Source organism: Scyliorhinus canicula, chromosome 16 (assembly GCF_902713615.1).
Source record: "Scyliorhinus canicula chromosome 16, sScyCan1.1, whole genome shotgun sequence".
NCBI lineage: Eukaryota > Metazoa > Chordata > Chondrichthyes > Carcharhiniformes > Scyliorhinidae > Scyliorhinus > Scyliorhinus canicula.
This window is the reverse complement of record NC_052161.1, coordinates 10,582,721-10,604,344: the sequence shown is the minus strand read 5'-3', so window position 1 is coordinate 10,604,344 and position 21,624 is coordinate 10,582,721. Positions and strand designations below refer to the sequence as shown.

Here is a 21,624-nt window from a genome sequence, read left to right as displayed (position 1 = left end):
TTAACATTCATTAGAATGCAAAGTTCCTATTTTTGGTGGAGGAATGCTTTAAAGAAACATTCTGCTTTAAAGAAACTTAGGGGCAGCATGGTGGTTAGCATAAATGCTTCACAGCTCCAGGGTCCCAGGTTCAGTTCCCGGCTGGGTCACTGTCTGTGCGGAGTCTGCACGTCCTCCCCGTGTGTGCGTGGGTTTCCTCCGGGTGCTCCGGTTTCCTCCCACAGTCCAAAGATGTGCGGGTTAGGTGCATTGGCCATGCCATGCCCGTAGTGTCCTAAAACGTAAGGTTAAGGGGGGGGTTGTTGGGTTACGGGTATAGGGTGGATACGTGGGTTTGAGTAGGGTGATCATTGCTCGGCGCAACATCGAGGGCCGAAGGGCCTGTTCTGTGCTGTACTGTTCTATGTAAACACATTTTGAAAGCTGTTTGCAAGATCATTGCAGTGTTATTTTAATCCTTGGTTTTGTTGTTGAATAATACACCATGCTCCTGTTTCCCTATGGGAATGCTGATTCATTTCCCCCAGTGTTGGCCAATGCCTGACGCCTCACCTACGTGACCATTCTTCAGTTTTGAGCTAAGCCAGTGAGAGTCAACAGAATCTGGAATGCATTGCCTAAATGTGTGGTGGAGGCAAGTTCAAATGTGGCATTCAAGAGGGAATTTGATTGTTATCTTCATGTTTATCTTTATGTCTCCATTGCTTCGTTTGTCAATTACCTTTAAATCTGCCCCCTCTTGTTCTTATCCTTTCACCATTGGGAGCAGTTCATAGATTTCATAGATTTATCATAGAATTTACAGTGCAGAAGGAGGCCATTTGGCCCATCGAGTCTGCACCGGCTCTTGGAAAGAGTACCCTACCCAAGGTCAACACCTGCACTCTATCCCCATAACCCAGTAACCCCACCCAACACTAAAGGCAATTTTGGACGCTAAGGGCAATTTATCATCGCCAATCCACCTAACCTGCACATCTTTGGACTATGGGAGGAAACCGGAGCACCCGGAGGAAACCCACGCACACACGGGGAGGATGTGCGGACTCCGGACCCAAGCCGGAATCAAACCTGAGACCCTGGAGCTGTGAAGCATTTGTGCTATCCACAATGCTACCGTGCTGCCCCCAGTTCTTTCCCTATCTACTCTTTCTAGACCCCTCGTGAATATATCTATCAAATCTTTCAACCTTCTCTTCGAGGAAAATAGCCCAAATCTCTCCACATAACTGAAATCCCTCATCCTTGGAACCATTCTGGTGAATCATATCTGCAATCTCTCTAATGCCTTCACATCTGGGAGGCACAGTGCTGCCTCACAGCGCCAGGAACCCGGGTGCAATTGCGGCTTGGGTCACTGTCTGTGGAGTTTGTATGTTCTCCCCTTGTCCGTGTGGGTTTCCTCTGGGTGCTCCGGTTTCATCCCATTGTCCAAACATGTGCAGGCTAGGTGGATTGGTCTTGATAAATTGTCCCTTTGTGTCCAGGGATGTGCAGTTTAGGTTGCGGGAATAGGGGTGAGGTGGGTATGGGAGGAGTGCTCATTTGGAGGGTCAGTGCAGACCCGATGGGCCAAGTGGCCTCTTTCTGCACTGTAGGGATTCTATGATTCTATCCATTTCTAATCTTTCCTGAAGTTGTAGAAGTGAATTTGATAAATTTGGTGACTAGCACTAGATAAAAAACCATGAAAGTTGTTGAACTGTCATGAAAACACCAGTTCATTGCTGTCTGACAGGGAAGGGAACTTACCCATCCCTTGGTCTGTGCTTCATGCAACTCCAGTGCATACAGTGTGGTTTATACTTAATGTATTCAGGATGAATAGAGTGGGGCAATTGAATGTTGTCTTGTTAACTTTTGCCTATGCTGAGGGAGAAAAAGGAAAGCAGAGATCCAGCTTCCTGCAAACATAAAACCTTTACTGCATTTTTGTTCTATAAAATTGTAAATAGGCCAAAATATTTGATATTTAAAGTGATCCTCAGTTTCTCTTCCCCTCAGTATTTCTCTTGTTTTCTCATTCAGTATATCTTCATTTGCCAGTTTTCTCATTATTTATTGTCACCACTGAATCATCTTGGTGAGAAGAAAGTGCGGACGGCCAGTTTCCACTCCTTGAAATCTGCAACATTTACTGTTGGTGTCAACTTTGGTATACCAATTTACTGAGACAGCTCAAAATTTAGTGAGAGCCTAGACTGAGCCTGGATTAATGCCATCAGCAGTAAAGGAAGCAAATGAAGTATAAGAATTATTATTGATGTGTTCAGATGTCTCTTCTCTCAACTGAGATTTCTGTTCCCAGACCTGAATGGCTAACTTCTCACGTGATAGTTACACGAATGTAGGCTTGTGTTGGGGCTCTTTTGCAAGGCAGTTTTGATTTGTTCATCAAGGCACTTGCAGAGGGGAGTCAGCTGTCTGGGTGGTAGCTAAGAATGAAATTACCTCGGGTGTTCAAAGAGTCCTGAAGTGCTTTGTGAACACCAACATTTAGTGGTGCTGGTTGGGGGAATTGTCACAGCAGCTGCACCCAGGAGAATAATGTTTTCTCATATGATTGGGTAGAAGTTTTTTGTTGAAATGTGAAAAGGGTTGTATATAAGGTTGTTTATTTAATATCAATGAATACCAAAAGTATAATATATCCAATTAGAAATCCTGAAAAATGTTACAAGTTAAACATATCCACACATCCAGGCCATAACCTAAGCCTGCTTATTTCCACCTCTGACATCACCGACTCCGTCCCTGGCTCAGTTTACCTGCTGTGCTGAAACCCTCATTCATGCCTTGGTTACCTCTAAACTTGATTATTCCAATGTACCCCGGCAGACCTCCCTCAATTTACTATCCATAAACTTGAGGTAACCCAAAGCTCTGTTGCCGATGTCTAAACTCGCACCAGATCCCATTCACCAGTGATATACATTGGCTCCCAGTTAAGCAATGCCTTAATTTTAAAATGCCCCTCCCTCCATGTTTTCAATTCCCTCCATGGCCTTGGCCCTCCCTATCTCTCCTCCTGCCCCACAGTCCTCTGACATACCTGAGCTCCTCTAATTCTGGCCTCTTAAGCATCTTAAAATGTAATCACTCCTGCATTGATGGCTGTTCGTTCAGCTGCCTAGGCACCAAACTCTGGAATGCCCACCTCTCTTACCTTTCTTTTCCCCTTTTAAGACATTCCAAACCTATCTCTTTGACTAAGTAGTTGGTCTTGCCCTAATATCCTCTTATGTAGCTCGGGATCATGTTTTGTTTTCTACAGTCACTCTGAAGCACTGAGATGCTTTATTACATCAATAGTGCCATACAAATGTAAGTTGTTAAACTATTTAACCAACAAAGAAGAAAAAAAGGTGATCTGTTCAACTGAAAAGAGGCTTCACAGGTAATTGAAATGGCATAGATGACAGTCACAAAAAATTAGATTATCCTGAAAATAATTTAGCATACTTTACCTTGAGGACTGTTCTAGCCCAGTGGATGTGATTGCTGCCAGGAAACAGGCTACAGTAGGAAGCCTAGTTTCATCTAGCCTACCTACTGTTTCAGCAGATGTGTTTCCAGTGCATGCACTAAAGGATATTCATTATTCATGTCCTCTCACTGAAAAACAGATGGGAATTTTAAATAGTCAATTATATTTTAAAATGCCACATGAAGTATCAATAACAAGGACTGTTCAATGTTATTGAACGCTTGTTCTGTCCTTTTGAAAGAGAAAATGTCACATCCTTCAAAAACAGATGCCACAATCGTATTGTGCCATAGCCGTGTACCATGTAACTCAGGGGTGGGCAAACTACGGCCCGTGGGCCGCATGCGGCCCGCCAAAGGTCTTTATGCGGCCCACCAAGTCATTAAAAAAAAAATAATTTTTTTTTTTTAATAAATTTTTTTTAAGGTTAATGAGGGGGGGGGGGGGCTGTTGGGTTACTTACTGATATAGAGTGGATACGTTGACTTGAGTAGGGTGATCATTGCTCGGCACAACGTCAAGGGCCGAAGGGCCTGTTCTGTGCTGTACTGTTCTATGTTCTATATGAGGTGCCCAGAATCAGAACCGGATGAAGTAATAATTTTACTTAATATACTATGCGGCCCTTTAAAATTGTGAATTTCCGAATGTGGCCCTTGCACGGAAAAGTTTGCCCACCCCTGATGTAACTTATTGCTTGAAGAAGTAATAAAAGGTAGTGTAAGGTTTTACAGCCAGTGGCTTTTAGTCACATTGAGAATGCAAAATTAACTTTTGTTTCCAGTTAAAAGTGAGGTATCTGTCACATTCCATTTTCTTTAGTGTACTTTCAAGTGTGCCCCTATTGCAAATAAGCTTTGTTGTTTTTGCAATTAATTCTTTTCCATTCCTCTTCCGAGAGCACTTGTTCATTGTGGACTACGGTTCCACAAGTATGTGTGCGTGGTCCTTTATCATGTCTGACCACGACCTGTGTGCTCATTTGCTTGTGGGCAGGCTATTCGATCATGTGGTATGGTTAACAGAACCAAGCTTGATCTTGTTCTTATCCAACAATAGATAAATCTAATCATCGCACCTTGATGTTCTGCAGTATGAAATGGGTGAAATAATATAAGTTAGAGGAGAGAAAGAGATAAACTCAGCTGACTGCAACATGCATTCTGCAGTTAGTCGTCTCTTGTAATCTTGGTGTTGGGTGTGAGTATGTGTTTAGTTAACCCTTAGTAAGGTTCATTTGCTTGATTCAACATCTCAAACTTTTGGCATGAAGAAATAGCGCTACAGTGTCTTTACTAGTAGTTACCATTGTAACAGTGTTTCTCATTATCAAGTTGCTAAATTAAAGTTTCCTGGTGACAAGTGAGTTTATTCAGTGAGTGACCTGAGCCATATAAACCACTGAAGTCCAAGGTTTAATTTATTAACAGTGAGGGTAATATCAGGTTTCAGCACCCCTTGGATTAAGATTCTTGATGGGAATGCATACTTTGGGTGAGTACAGCTTTAAGCTAACTTATTAAGATGTACATCTGAGTATCTTTTACCAATGCACCCCAGAGCAAGATCAACGGTGAAACATGGAATATTCCCATACCTGGTGGGTGACCTCTCCTCTAAGGCTGATATCGTATCTAATCTGCGAGACCTCCTTTGGACACCCAAGGACGAGAGCCTTTGACGGCCGCAGCATCCGTGCTGACACCAATATCCTTGTGTAAAAGGCGGTCGTCCTCCCAACCTTTCTATACGGCTCAGAAAGTTGGACTATGTACAGACGCCACCTCAAAGACCTGGAGAGGTACCATTAACGCTGTCTGAGACAGATTCTCTGCATCAGATGGGACGGCAGGCGTGCTAACATCAGTGTCCTTGAAGGAGTCAAGAACGCCAGCATTGAGGCTATGACCATTAGAAACCAACTCCGCTGGGCCTGCCATTTGCTTAGGATGTCAGATTACCGAGTGCCAAAACAAATATTTGTTGCCCAGCTCAAGGAAGGCTTCTGATCAAGAGGAGGACAAATGAAGTGCTTCAAAAATACCCTGAAAGTTTACCTTAAGTCAAAGCCTGGGAAACTCTTGCTTAAAAGTGACCTACTTGGAGAATTCTCCTGATTGAAGTGACACTTTTCTTCGAGAGCACCCAGCGGCAGAAGGAGGCCCAGAAAAGGAACCTGCGAAAGGAATACCAACAATCCGGAATCCATGGACTGATCCCACCTCCCAGAAACACCTGCCAAGTGTGTGATCGAAGATGTGGCCCTGGAATCAGTGTCATCAGCCAGTTATCGATCCAGTTAGCATTATTTATGGAATCTTTAATCTTTCCAAGCCTTTAAAATGTGAAATCTCATCTAAAAATCAAATAAATTTATGTACAGCATTTTCCTTGTCAATCAATGCCGTTGACTTCTTCAAAATGCTTCCTGTGGATTGAGCATAATCTGTTGAGTGTTCTTTATGAATCTGTACACTGACAACAGCCAATAAAACACTCATGATCATTGAACTCCGATAACATTCAAATATCTAGTGTTTAATTCCTAGATTACTCTTTTGAGGTATGGTGGCATTAAACAAATAAATAGACTATAAGGAAGTAAAGAAAAGAGGCTGCCATGCTGTGTGAAGGCTATTTATTTTATTTGTGTACACTTATCTTAATGCACAAATAAAATTATTTTAGACTCACCAAAGATATCCATACAGTATTGCATTTTTCTGTGTGGGCTTCCTGCTGTGATTTAATTGTAATCTTATTTGGTATCTTTATAGCTTAAAATATGGCAACAAAATGGATTTCCAAATTATAATAATGGTGAAATATTCCCTTGAGATTAGGAACGGCAAAACAGGGTAGGACACCGTCTTTTAAGTATTTTGTCTTGCAGCCAGTGGAGGAAAAAAGCATTGCCAATTATCACAATTCTGTAAATGCTTTAAAATTAATCTAGTGATGGTTGAATAGGGATTTGAAGTGTAGTACATTCAGTACAGAAGATCAAATAAACCACTTGGGAGGCATGTAGTATTTCTCCAAGGAACACAAATGCACTTATTTTCTGAAATTTAATGAGAAGAAATACTGGGCGCGATTCTCCAGAAGCAATTCAAAGTTTATTTGTGGCGGGTTTTTCAGGGAGTTTCCCACCAGCTCTGCCGGCGAGTTCCCCACTGCTATTCAATGACACTTAATCACATTTTGGACCCTGGGAGTGTCTCACCGGTTTAGCTCACACTTAGAATTTCTTTTAATACTGGGGAGCTGAACTCCGAGATTGATGCCTTTTGAAAGGGTGTCCCGATCTCCAAGTTAGCTTGTGGGTCTGTCAACCCCCCACTTACATGGGCACTACCCCACACTCCCCAAGTGAGGACACCCCGCTATGGCATTCCTGGGGGCCCCCCCTCTTCAGCCCGTCAAGCCCCCTTGCAGCAGCCCCTCCCTTCCAGGACTCCCACCCGTCACCTCCAAACCTTCCAATGGCTCCTACTTGCCTGCCCTTCAAACACTCCCTCCACCCTCCTTTCATGGACATTGCCCCCCCCCCCCCCCCGTCACGCCCAAACCCTTGGCAGTGCCACCCTGCCACCTGGGTGCCTTTGCTCTGGCACCAGGGCAGTGGTCCAGTCAGCTTGGCGGTGCCACCACGTTCCAGCGCAAGGCCCAGGGAGTCATGCTACACTGACCCAAACCACCCAGGGGTCTTTGGCCTGGGAGACCCGCCCCCGCCCCCGCCCCTGGTTGCCTTTCTGCCTGGTAATCATTCTCGTGGACCAGCACTGATTGGCACCCAGCTGCAGCCTCTCTGGGGAGGCCGGCGATTCAAGGGAGGCCGATGGATGTCGGGTGAGTAGGCCTTAGGTAATTTTAAGACCTTCTTCCATGAGTGCCATTTGGTCCTGCCCCTTTTGGGCAGAGATCCGAATCAGACGCCACGCAGGTCGTGGGTGAATCCTGTAAAGCACAGAGGCTGCCAGGAGACCCGGGGGGGGGGCCCTCCTGGGATTCTCTGGCCACTTTGTGCTCTCGCTCGAGTGCAATGAAGCCAGAGAATCACACCCACAGATGGATTTAGAAACTAGTACACGAATATTCATTTTTCTCCAATTACCTTCTCTAAAAAAAGGAAGAAATTGGCTCCTTGCTAGAGTCCATGACAGAATCCTTTGGTATCTCAGCTAGTTGATTGTTCATCACGTATAACGTTCATCGTATTCATCAAGCCTGGATAATGCGTGTTGACAGGCTGTTGCTCCATAGGGTGTATCGCAACTGGGAATTGTTATTACGTGATATCTGCACACCTTTCCAGCAGGGGTCACTGGCCTTCCGGCAATTAATCCTACTTGATTTTTCAGGAGTTTTGCATTACTGCCTGCGAAGCTGGCTTCAAGAAGGATACTAGTTTCTTGTTAAATGGTCCTCTCATTGAACCTGGAAGATGTGGCAGAAGCATTGCTGGTGGAATTTCTCTGGCACTCTTGTGTGTTGCTGATACAGTCCGGGTCTCACTGCAGTACAGGAGTGTGGTGACAACAGCTATTCGGTACACTAGGTCTTTTGTTGACTTCCAGAGGCCTTTGTTGTCAAACACTTGCTATTCAAATTTGTTTGAGGCTGAGCTGACACAGCTGATCCGTTTTGATCTCCTTGACAATGGTGTCCTTTTGAGAGAGATGGCCGTCAAGGTATAGAAAGTGTTCAACGTATACCAGAGTTTCTCCTTCAACATATATAAAAGATGGAATATTTCACTGACTTGGTCTGGGTTGATATGAATTTTGGTTTGACAGCATTCAAGGACACGCTGAATCTCTTGTATTCAGAATTGAAGAGATCGAGAGGGGTGTGCAGATCCGGTGCAGAGTGGGTGACAACACTGCTGTCACCCACAAACTAGTTTATATATGCCTGTGATGATCAGTTTAATTTTGACCTGGAGGTATTGGAGGTTAAACTGTTTTCCATCTAAGCAGCGTTTAATACTCACACAAGAGGGCAGTTAATTTTTGATGTGGTGAATAGCCATAGTCAAGTAGATTGTAAATGGGCTATCACACAACCTTGCTTGACACCGGTATTTCAGATCACCTACTCAAGACAGTTGCAGTCATATCATCAAAAAGCTGTTGCAGGGTTGCAATGAAGTTTCTTGGTCTTCAAAATCTCTAGAGCGCAGTCCACCGAGCCTTGTGATTTATCAAGTTAAATGTTTTGGTCAGTTCGATTAATACAAGAAGACTTACTGGTGTTGTTCCTGACATTTTGCTTGGATTTGACTGGCAATCGAGACAATTTCAGAAGTTCCCCTGGAAGCTCTAAAGCCACATTGAATTTCTGGGCTCAGCCACAGGCAATTCAGGAGAAGGTGTGTCAGAATTAACAAGAGGAACAGACCTTGATAGTTTTACCATGTGGCAGGTGGTACATGCCGTGCCAACCAAAGGGAAATTTGGCACGCTATCACAGCAATTTTCAATTTCTATTTTATTATGAGAAGTTACGTATGATGAAGTCAGGATTCAAAAATTCCCAAACTACTGAGATTTCAAATAATAAATTTAACATTTATTTATAAAATGAAATAAAACTTAAAAACGCGATTATGTTTACACAGTTAGAATTAATCTTACAAACATTTCCCCAAAAGATATTTACTTGGTTGACTTTTAGATAACCATTCCTAAAGATAGTTAATCTATAAATATTACAGTAAATTTACCACAAGGCACCCACTGTTGCTTTTGGTACATCACAGGGCTTTTCTCTGCAGTAGGGGATTCCAAGAGCTTTGGAACAGAACAATACTTTTGAAAACAACAGACACTTCTCTTTCTGATCGCTGAAGACTGTTTCACATTGCCTCTTTCACAGTTCTGTCCCGGCAAGACACACTCTTTGAGATCTTGCATGGCCACACCCCCAGCATAACCTCCAACCTCTCTTGTAAATATATTTTTCCTCTTTCATCTTTTCCCATTTGTTTGCAACATCTCTCTGAACGTATCTCTCTTCAAATTATAAAAATAATTAATTTCTCTATTGTTCCACACGAGTCAATTACAACTTAAGAACTTTTATGACTTCACTTCAGTTGTAAAACCTTTTAGTTCCCTTTGAAATTCAACAGCTAAGATCCCAAACCTCACTTATCCCCTCATGTAAATGCCAATCCATGTTGTGTTTACTTGTGGAACATCCAATCTGACCGTGTTCACTTCAAATGCCTGCTTTTCACACCTAGGCATTTGATGTTTTAAATTTTGCAATCCCACTGTCTTCAGTTTAATTAAATTAATCTCACACACACACTCACACACAGTCCTGCTCCTAAATCCATAAATGGAGCTTTGATTTGAGCAAAAGCCCACCTACTTTGAAGAACAAGGTCGGAATACCATTGGGACTGCAGGCTTTGCTGTTTTTCATCTGTTTGATTGCCTATTGCAGCTCTCATATTGGTGGTGGATTGCACATGGATTCGACCACCGGGTACTGGGGGATAGGCAGAAGTGTATCAGCTGCCATTATGGATTCATGTTTGAGAAGTTGTTGGAAATGTTCTTTCCAGTGTTGGCAGATGGCATTGTTATTATGGAGACCACATCTTGTGAGCAAAGAGGATTGTGTCCATTTCATCTAAGTTTGTATGTGGGACTGGTGACTTCAAAAGGTCTTTGCATGTCATGATGGTCATCAAACCGAACCAACATCAATAAAATGGATTATCTGGTTGTATCACATTGCTGTTTCTGAGAGTTCATGTTTCCTACAATACAACAGTGACTGCACTTCAAAACCTTCATTGATTGTAAAGTGCTTGGGGTGTCCTCAGATCATGAAAGTTATTATATAAATGCAGGTTTTTCTTTGTTCTTTTAACTTTACAGTTTTACCATCATACACAACCTGTCTGGATCAAATTAGTCAACTCCAGCCTAAATTGCATAATGTTCTTCTACCAAGTAAATTTCCTAATATTTGGAATCATCTTTGTTACTTGCTTCAGTATCCTCTGAAGGACAATAATATTCTTCATGTAATTGTTCATGAAGCCACATGGAGCACTGAAGATAGGGTCTGAAAAACAACTCCACACAATACTTAAGGTTGCTAACCCCTAGAGGTTTGATCATATAACATTAGATCATGTGACTTTTAACTGACTAATCACATGAAATTTAATCAAATGACATGCCCACCATTTGCAAATATTTTTGCATTTACATTTTGGATTCTGGGTCTCATACTAACAAAACTACCCCACTACCCTTTCCTTCCTGCCTGACCTTATGAAAATTTGCATATCCTGAATATTTAGTTCCCAGCTTTGATCTCCTTATGACCACCTCCATGTAACGGATTCACCTGAGGAAGGAGCAGTGCTCCGAAAGCTCGTGTTTGAAACAAATCTGTTGGACTTTAACCTGGTGTTGTAAGACTTCTTACTGTGCTCACCCCAGTCCAATGCCGGCATCTCCACATCATCTCTGTAATGGCTATAAGATCAAACCCACTAACCTAATTTATTGTCGAATACGATGTGCATTTACATAAAGAGCCATTAGTTTTGCCTTTTTACCATTATTTCCCCCTATTTACTGCAGTTTTTTTATGTTTGTGTACTCTATCGCTTCCTGGCGCACTCTAGGTATCATTACCTAAATAGCTGGATTGCATTGCTGCCAGTTCCTTTGCTTTATAAGCTTACCTATCTGCTCCCCAAAACCATCCCTCCTCTATTTAGTTTCAAGCCCTCTCTACTTCCCTCGTTCTGCAGTATGCAAGAACACTGGTCTCAGCATAGTTCAGATGAAGGCCACCCCAACGATACAACCCCCCATTTCCCCCGGTAATGATGCCAGTGCCCCAAGAACCAATACCCACTTCTCCCACACCAGTCTTTGAGCCATGTATTCATCTCTCTAATTTTGTGTACTCGGTCAATTTGCTTGTGGCTCAGGTAATAAATCCTTGGAGATTCTGTTTAATTTAATGCCTGACTCCTCAAACATTCTACAGAACCTATTTTCTCATTGATGTGCCTTGCATGATCATTATTGTCTGCATGAAATACTCTGGCCATTCCCCTGATAAGTAAATATATTTGCACAGCTTAGTAAACATTGATGTTAATTTCTTCCCCATGTTTTTAATTAAATCTGTAGGTATTTCATCCATGCCAGGTTTTTTCCAATTTTTATCTAATTTATTGCTGGTCTTATCTCACTTGAGTTAGGTAGATAGGCTTGGGTTGGGTTGTTTTCGCTGGAGCAAAGAAGATTGAGGGGCGACCTGATCGAGGTGTGCAAGACTATGAGGGGCATGGACAGGGATATGGAGTGGCTGTTCACCTTTAGTTGAAGGGTCAGTTACGAGGGGTCACAGGTTCAAGGTCAGGAGGTTTAGGGGGGATTTGGAGCAAAGCTTTTTTTACCCGGAGGGTGGTGACGTTCTGGAATGCACTGCCTGGGAGGATAGTATAGGTGGGTTTCCTCACATCTGTTAAAAAGTATCTGAATGTGTCTTTCTCGGGGTACAAATTAAATCTAGACGAGTGAATATTTTGTGGTGTCTCGGCCAGGGGTGGGGGCTGCCATTCCGTAAGGCAGGGACTCACCCTGGGGGTGCAGGTTGCTTGAGATTGGGGGGGGGGGGGGGCATTGTAGGTACAACATTTCTAGTTTGGTGGGGAGGGTGAAAGCTGATCTGGCAAGGTGGGATGGTCTCCCTCTCATTGGCAGGTCGGGTTCAGGCGGTTAAAATGAATGTAAGCTGCGGTTCCTGTTTATTTTTCAATGCCTGCCAGTCCCCCCGCCGGGCACAGGGTGGCGAGGTTGCTCTCCACCCTTAACAGGATCCGCCTTTGGGCGATCAACTGTTCCCTTAACCAGTTTTTTAGGAGCGTTTTAAAGGAGGAAAGAAATAGTGGTGAGGGTTAGGAAGGGGTTTCCAGAGCTTAGGGCCTCAGTAATTGAAGGAATTGCCACCAATGGCACGATTAAAATTGCAGATGTGCAAAAGGTCAGAATTGGAGGATGCAGACGTGAAGATTTGAAGGGCTGAAGGAGGTTGCAGAGCGAGGGTGGGGTGGAGCTTTTGAGGAATTGGGAAAAAAGGATGAAAATTTTAAAATCAAGCCATTTCTCAACACAATTATACTAAGTGATACCACCTAGAAAAATTAATTATCAAGGGTACGTCATCAACCATTAAATTAAATTAAATTAAATTAAATTAAATTGAATTGAATTGGGACAGAAACTTCTTAACACAGATCCTTATAAGTAAGGTTTGTAATAACAGAACTCTGGTTTACATATGCCAAGTAGGCCATTTAGTACCGCGGGCCTCTTCAGCCATTCCACGGGATCATGCTTGATCTGTGATCTATTTCCGTATATCCACCGTTGACCCGTGCAAGAGTCAATATCCTCAGGCGAAATAAGAAAGGGGGTGAAATGAACAAACAAAGAACAAACAAAGAAAATTACAGCACAGGAACAGGCCCTTCAGCCCTTCCAGCCTGCGCCGATCCAGACCCTTTATCTAAACATATTGCCTATTTTCCAAGGATCTACTTCTCTCTGTCCCCCGCCCGTTCATATATCTATCCAGATGCTTCTTAAATGATGCTATCGTGCCCACCTCTACCACCTCCGCTGGCAAAGCGTTCCAGGCACCCACCACCCTTTGCGTAAAAAAACTTTCCACGCATAACTCCCTTAAACTTTCCCCCTCTCACCTTGAAATCGTGACCCCTTGTAATTGACACCCCCACTCTTGGAAAAAGCTTGTTGCTATCCACCCTGTCCATAACTTTCATAATTTTGTTGACCTCAATCAGGTCCCCCCCCCTCAACCTCCGTCTTTCCAACAAAAACAATCCTAATCTACTCAACCTTTCTTCTTAGCTGGCACCCTCCATACCAGGCAACATCCTGGTGAACCTCCTCTGCACCCTCTCTAAAGCATCCACATCCTTCTGGTAATGTGGCGACCAGAACTGCACGCAGTATTCCAAATGTGGCCCAACCAAAGTCCTATACAACTGTAACATGACCTGCTGACTCTTGTACTCAATACCCCGTCCGATGAAGGCAAGCATGCTGTATGCCTTCTTGACCACTCTATCGACCTGCGTTGCCACCTTCAGGGTACAATTGACCTGAACTCCCAGATCTCTCTGTACATCAATTTTCCCCAGGATTCTTCCATTGACCATATAGTCCGCTCTTGAGTTAGATCTTCCAAAATGCATCACCTCGCATTTGCCTGGATTGAACTCCATCTGCCATTTCTCTGCCCAACTCTACAATCTATCTATATTTTGCTGTATTCTCTGACAGTCCTCGCTATCTGCAACTCCACCAATCTTAGTATCATCTGCGAACTTGCTCATCAGACCACTTATACCTTCGTCCGAGCACGGATCCCTGTGGAACACCACTAGTCACCTTTCTCCACTTTGAGACACTCCCTTCCACCACTACTCTCTGTCTCCTGTTGCCCAGCCAGTTCTTTATCCATCTAGCTAGTACACCCTGAACCCCATACGACTTCACTTTTTCCATCAACCTGCCATGGGAAACTTTATCAAATGCTTCACTGAAGTCCATGTATATGACATCTACAGCCCTTCCCTCATCAATTAACTTTGTCACCTCCTCAAAGAATTCTATTAGGTTTGTAAGACATGACCTTCCCTGCACAAAACCATGCTGCTTATCACTGATATGTCTATTTTCTTCCAAATGTGAATAGATCCTATCCCTCAGTATCTTCTCCAACAGTTTGCCTACCACTGACGTCAAGCTCACAGGTCTATAATTCGCTGGATTATCCCTGCTACCCTTCTTAAACAAAGGGACAACATTAGCAATTCTCCAGTCCTTCGGGACCTCACCCGTGCTCAAGGATGCTGCAAAGTTATCTGTTAAGGCCCCAGCTATTTCGTCCCTCGCTTCCCTCAGTAACCTGGGATAGATCCCATCCGGTCCTGGGGACATGTCCACCTTAATACCTTTTAGAATACCCAAAACTTCCCCCTTCCTTATGCCGACTTGACCTAGAGTATTTAAACATCCATCCCTAGCCTCAACATCCGTCATGTCCCTCTCTTTGGTGAATACCGATGTAAAGTACTCATTAAGAATCTCACCCATTTCCTCTGACTCCATGCATAAATTCCCTCTTTTGTCTTTGAGTGGGCCAATCCTTTCTCTAGTTACTCTCTTGCTTCTTATATACGAATAAAAGGCTTCGGGATTTTCCTTAACCCTGTTAACCAAAGATATTTCATGACCCCTTTTAGCCCTCTTTATTGTGCGTTTGAGATTTGTCCTACTTTCTCGATATTCCTCCAAAGCTTCATCAGTTTTGAGTCGCCTCGATCTTATGTATGCTTCCTTTTTCATCTTAGCCAGTCTCACAGTTCCACCCGTCATCCATGGTTCCCTAATCTTGCCATTTCTATCTCTCATTTTCACAGGGACATGTCTGTCCTGCACTCTAATCAACCTTTCCTTTAAAGACTCCCACATTTCAAATGTGGATTTACCCTTAAACAGCTGCTCCCAATCCACATTCCCGAGCTCCTGCCGAATTTTGTGATACTTGGCCTTTCTCTAATTTAGCACTCTTCCTTTAGGACCATTCTCGTCTTTGTCCATGAGTATTCTAAAACTTACGGAATTGTGATCGCTATTCCCAAAGTAATCACCGACTGAAACTTCAACCACCTGGCCGGGATCATTCTCCAATACCAGGTCCAGTATGGTCCCTTCCCGAGTTGGACTATTTACATATTGCTCTAAAAAAAACTCTCCTGGATGCTCCTTACAAATTCTGCTCCATCTACGCCTCCAACACTACATGAGTCCCATTCAATGTTGGGGAAGTTAAAATCTCCCATCACAGCCACCCTATTGCTCCTACTTCATTCTATAATCTGTCTACATATTTGTACCTCTACTTCACGCTCGCTTTTGGGAGGCCTGTAGTAAAGTCCCAACAATGTTACTGCACCCTTCCTATTTCTTAGCTCTATCCATATTGCTTCAGTGCTCGAATCCTCCATCGTGCCCTCCTTAATCACAGCTGTAATATCATCTCTGACCAGTAATGCAACTCATCCACCCCTTTTACCTCCCTCTCTATCCCTCCTGAAGCATCTATACCCTGGGATATTTAGTTGTCAGTCTTGCCCATCCCTCAACCAAGTCTCAGTAATACCAATAACATCATATTCTCAGGTACTAATCCAAGCCCTAAATTAATCTGCCTTACCTGCTACACTTCTCGCATTAAAACAAATGCACCTCAGACCACCTGTCCCTTTGCGATCATCATCTCTTCCCTGTCTACTCTTCCCCTTAGTCACATTGAGTTTATTATCTAGTACCTTACTGGCTTTAGTTGCTGCCTCTTTACTGACCTCTAACTTCCTAATCTGGTTCCCAGCCCCCTGCCGCATTAGTTTAAAACCTCCGCAACAGTGTTAGCAAAAGCACCCCCTAGGACATTGGTTCCAGTCTGCCCAGGTGTAGACCATCCGATTTGTAATGGTCCCACCGCCCCAGAACCGGTTCCAATGTCCCAAAAATCTGAACCCCTCTCTCCTGCACCATCTCTCAAGCCACGTATTCATTTCAAGTGGAAATATTCTAATGCACTATTCACTGTATATTGGTTTTATTAAGATTAAAAGCTTTATTGAAAAGATTTTCAACTCCTACAGAGTACTAAGCAGTAAAAAGGAAACACAAGGCCAAATAAGGAAGAGCTAGTCAATGCGCATGATGGGTTCTTGTTCCATAACGGTAATGTGGAGCAGAGGCAATGCTGTTGTCCAGTGAATTCTGGGCTGGTGCAATGAATCGCACAGCTGAATATTATTAGAACTGTGAATGAGCTCTTTATTGCATTGTGTTTATTGCCAGTTTACTTTTAGTAGAATGTTATAATGAAGCAGTTTTCTGTGTTTGTTTCTCCTCAGGTAAATCCCACTTGGCGATAGTACAGAGAGTCAATGATGAGGGAGAGTGTGATCCTTTCTATGAAGTATTGGGTATCGTCACATTGGAAGATATAATTGAAGAAATTATAAAATCAGAGATCCTGGATGAAACGGACATTTACAGTATGTATTGCTTCCTGCAGTATCTCCAGTAGAGATGTAAACAGCTCACTGTTAATATTAATAGTTTATTGTTTAATGAAATGGCAGCAAGTTCCTTTTGTGGCATTGCCAGTGTGCAATTTTCTTTTCAACTGTTCTTTACTGAATCAACCACTTCCAGTTCTAGGTATTGTACAGTTAGATGCTGACTTGAAGTTTTCAGAGGTAACACCCCTCAAATAGTTCCACAGCACCTTAAAGATTTTAATATCTGTAAAAATCCAGTAATTGTTGGGGCTGCTTCTGAGGTGAAACAAGAAGCTTGCTTTTCTAGACAGGCTTTCTTCACAGACATTGCTTGCTGGGAGTTAAACAGCTATTCCTGCTGATGGTTGGGGTCTGAAAAATAGCTCCCCTGCATAGATTTAATCATCTCCTTAAATAATAATCTTTATTTTGTCACAAATAGGCTTACTTTAACACTGCAATGAAGTTTCTGTGAAAATCCCCTAGTCGCCACATTCCGGCGCCTGTTCGGGTACACACGGAGAATTCAGAATGTCCAATTCACCTAACAAGCACGTCTTTCGGGGCTGGTTTCCCTTTGATCTTCTCATATCTGACCTAACGTCTTTTAGAACTCTGACTTGATTACTTCATTTCTTGATTTTAGCTTTGAGCATAAAAGCAAAGTACACTCACTTTATGAGTCCTTTCTTTACATTTCTCTTTTCACACATTATATCTCTTTCTTTGAAGCCCCAAGACCTGATTCAAATCTGTTCATGTTCTGTTCCCCCATTGTTACTAACTTGCCTTAGGTAAACATATTTTTGCAGTGTTGCTAAGATCATCAACATGTCAAAAGCACTACTTCCATCAACACCACCATGCTGCCCTGCCTTAATTAACTTACATTGTCTCACAGTTTATAAAATGTATAACCAGCTGAAGATACTCCAGTATTTTGGAGTTCCCTGATATTTTCATGTCACCACTATTTTCCTACAATACAATCTACATAAGAAATTAAATCAGTATTGCCAAAATTCATTTAAAAGCTGCACTCATGCAACCAGGGAACACAGATACTTCCAGGACTTTCATGGTGCATCACCTTTTTCTTAAATATTGAGCATTCTAGGGCTTCACATGAATTGAAAATATGTGGAGAATATACGATTGTTGATCCTTTCTGTATGAATGAAAATACAAAAGTATTTTCTGCAACATGATTTTGGCATATTTGGCCACATACAGAATCATTTGTGTATAGTTGTCCTGACAGCTCAAGTATACATTAATTAGGAGTGTAACCAGTCATATTTCTTGACCTTGCGCTATTTCTTCTTCAGTTTTATGAGTACTTTTGCATTTGCTTGTGAAATCATATTGAACTAGTGTTAATTGTATTAATTGGGAGCCTATACATAAATAGGAAGAGGCTGAAAGCGGTTTTCTTTTGATGGAGTGCATGGTGTGCAATGTGTGTCTTTGTACATAAAATCTTGAAAGACCAGGCTCCAGTGTTTAATCCTTCACCACCTAGCTATCCAAGTTGTGACAACCAGGTATTAATGGAGTGTATGGATGGGTAGTAATTATCACAAGAACTAAACTATACTGTAAAGCACTTATTTGATAAGATTCAGAGATAGAGAAGGCAAAGTGGGAGGTTGAAGCATGGCCCAGAATATTTTTAAATATGGAAACTAATATTAGCAAATATAGTTGGTTCCAGTTCAGATTTCTAATGGCTTATATTTCCTTTACCTGATGGCTGATGTTGCATCGTTCCTCAGCCCTGAGGCCAATCATTTGTTACTTGGCCAAATTTGAAGACTTCTTGTTGTATAGCAGGACAAAGGGCCAGTTATTTCTCAAACAGCAACCACAGATGCTTGAAATTACTTAGAAACTTTAGCACTTTAAGCAGCAGTGCAACCTAATGACATTCTATCCACTCTTGCTTAATTTATCCATGCTTGACTTTGAATGACAGAAAAAAGGCACTTTCCACGTATGGTCATTCTGAATTTGCAAGTGACCATGGATATCTTTTTTCGGGATTCCAGAAACTTTTAGCTCTCTATCTGCTTGTCTTCCCTGCTGCTTATATGCTGACCCTACTTGGACGTAATGCTCAATAGATGACACTTCTCTAATGGATGTATCGGAATATATTGAATCAGAATCAAAGGAACTATCATAATCTTCGTCATCATCTCCGCATCCATATTTTCTTCAGGTTCCACTGTTACGTTGTGGTCCAGCTCATCCTCTTCAGAGTTACTTAAAAGCAAGGCTCCTGGCTGTAGATGGAAAGGATTTCGAGGAGACGTGTCTTTTTCACAATGGAGGTATGTGGACCTATATAGGAGCTATTGAATTCTTCTGTAGATCCCAACACATCTGTGAAGAAGAAGCCAATTACTATTTGCAATATTGCCAGGAGCTACTGCATTTCCTTCGTGACCTTTGGCCAATTGGAACAGTGGATTATAGTGTAACGCGCATGGACAATCTTTTCTTTGTGTGCCAAATGACAGTTGTGTTAAATTTTGAATGGTGCCTGTTGCATTTGTTGCATTTAGCCAAACTCTTGTTTTTTTTTTGGAAGTAGGTAATAAAACATGTAAGTTTTTCTACTTTGATCATTTCACCTTTTAGGATGCCATATTATTTGGATAGTGTGAAGATGATATTTAGTTATTGGTAATGGAGAATGTAGCTAAATTTACAGATTTGCATCTATGGTGTCAGTGCTGGTTCAATTGGTAATATCTCTGAATTAGAAGCTTCTAAGTTGAAGTCCCTGATCGAGACATGAGCACAAAAATCTAGCCTGGTGCTGCAGTGAAGCACTGAGAGAACTTTGTGCTGTTGGAAGAGCTGTCTTTTGAATGAGATATTAAACTAAGGCCTCATCTACGTAAAAGACCCAATGGTGCTATTTCAAAGAAGAGCAGGTGAGTTATTCAGGTCATGAAAGATACTGCATAAATCCAAGTTTTTATTTTCTTTCTATCATTTGCATTTCAGCATAACAATAAATGCTGTAGTGGAATAAACCAGGCATTTTAATACGGGTTATCTGTGTGTAAGTATAAAAAGAAGAAAAACATTTACTTTATGACTAAAGTTTTTGAAAATACAGTATTTCCAAACAATTTGCAAGTGAACTTCCTGGCTACCAAATTTCTTTCCAGGTGCCTTTGAAACTATGCCCTCAAAACCAAACTCTTCCAAAATGTCTCAAGCAAACAATTGGGCAACATTCTTCTTTACCATCATATGATGGCCTTGCTATATTTAAACTTCACCCTGTAACGTTGAACGGAACGTGATGCGCAACATCCACACACTCTGCCTGACCTGTTCAACTTGTTTGTAGACATGCATTTTGACGACTTCCCACTTGTCTTGTGCCATTTTGCCTTGAGGTGTTTTGATTTGGAAATGTTGCCCAGTTTCATGATCTCTGTCAACAACAAATATCTTCTTGTCTCTTCTTCCTTTACTTGATGTTTTCCTTTCTCTATATGGTCAGTCATGCACATTTACGGTGTTCTCTCTTTCATTCTCTCTCTTTTTCAATAATTTCCCGTACTGCATGAAGATTTGGACTGCAGGTTTGACTGCACACTAACTTTCCTATAACATGTTGATGTGTAAACTTGCTGATGCCTAATGGTGTTTTTCAGCTCAACATTACTGAACAACAGCTCACCTCAATCTCATCAGTAGATTCTCTTTTACGCGGCAAAGGCAATGTACCAAAATCATAGTTATGCATTGATGTCAGTTTTAAGTGGCAGTGATACTGTTAATAATATACTATTATGCTCCTGTTCTTGATGGGGGAACTTGTGCCACTTAAAACACCTTGTCTGGTAGCTTTATCACATCCTTGAGAGGACAGTTTTTCTCCAAAACAATTTGTGTCTAAATGGCCCAACTAATGGATACTTCAGAGGAGCATTACCAAGCAGTCACATGGGCAGATGACGACCAGAAACTTAGTCAAAACTCAGGTTTGCAGAAAGTCTGGGAGGAAAGAGAGATAGAAAGATGTAGAGGTTTAGGTAGGGACTTTCAGAGCATTAAAGCTTGGGTGGCTGAAGGCATGGCCACCAGTGCTGGAATAATTAAAATCAGGGATGTTCAAGAAGCCAGAATTGGAGGAGCACAGATATCTCTGAGGATTGTGAGGTTAGAACATATAATTTGCAATGCAGAAGGAGGCCATTTGGCCCATCGAGTCTGCACCGGCCCTTGGAAAGAGCACCCCACTCAAGCCCCACACCTCTTCCCTATCCCCGTAACCCAGTAACCCCACCAACCTTTTTGGACACTAAGGGCAATTTAGTATGGCCTATCCACCTAACCGGCCCATCTTTGGACTGTGGGAGGAAACCGGAGCATCCGCAACTCCACACAGACACAGGGAGAACGTGCAGACACCGCACAGACAGTGACCCAAGCCGGGAATCGACCCTGGGATCCTGGCGCTGTGAAGCAACCATGCTAACCACTGTGCTACCGTGCTCCCACTACAGAGATAGTAGGAGCGAGACCACAAGAGGGTTTGAAAAGGTGAGTGGGAAAGTTAAACTCGAGGTGTTGCTGAGCTGGGGGCGGTTTAGGTCAGCAAGCACGGGAGTGATGGGTGAGCGGGATGTTCACGTGTTAGGACGTGGGCAGCAGAGCTTTGTATGATCTAAAGTTTGTGGAGGTCCATCAGGAATCCATTGGAATAGTCGAATCTAGAAATAAAGCAAGGGATGAGGGTTTCAGCTGCAAACGAGCTGAGGCAGGACAGGAGTTAGGTGGAATTGGGACATGCTACGGAACTGGAAATAAGCAGTCTTCATTTGCTGCGAATATGTACTCGTATCACCACGGTCTGGTAGAGCCTCAAAGTCACAAGTGAGCAGAATGGAGTCGATGGCTAGAGAAGAAAGTTCTAATGGGGACCAAAGACAATGGCTTCAACCTTCCCAGTATTTAA

General features: G+C 42.5%; 1 protein-coding gene across 1 annotated transcript in view; it reads left to right on the top strand.

Moving 5' to 3' along the window:
* Nucleotides 1-21,624, top strand: part of LOC119979688 (metal transporter CNNM1) — an 85,304-nt gene that overhangs the window by 6,239 nt on the left and 57,441 nt on the right. The window contains exon 2 of the mRNA XM_038822232.1: nucleotides 16,491-16,634. Within this exon, the coding sequence (XP_038678160.1) occupies nucleotides 16,491-16,634 (144 nt within the window). The remainder of the gene's footprint in view (nucleotides 1-16,490; nucleotides 16,635-21,624) is intronic.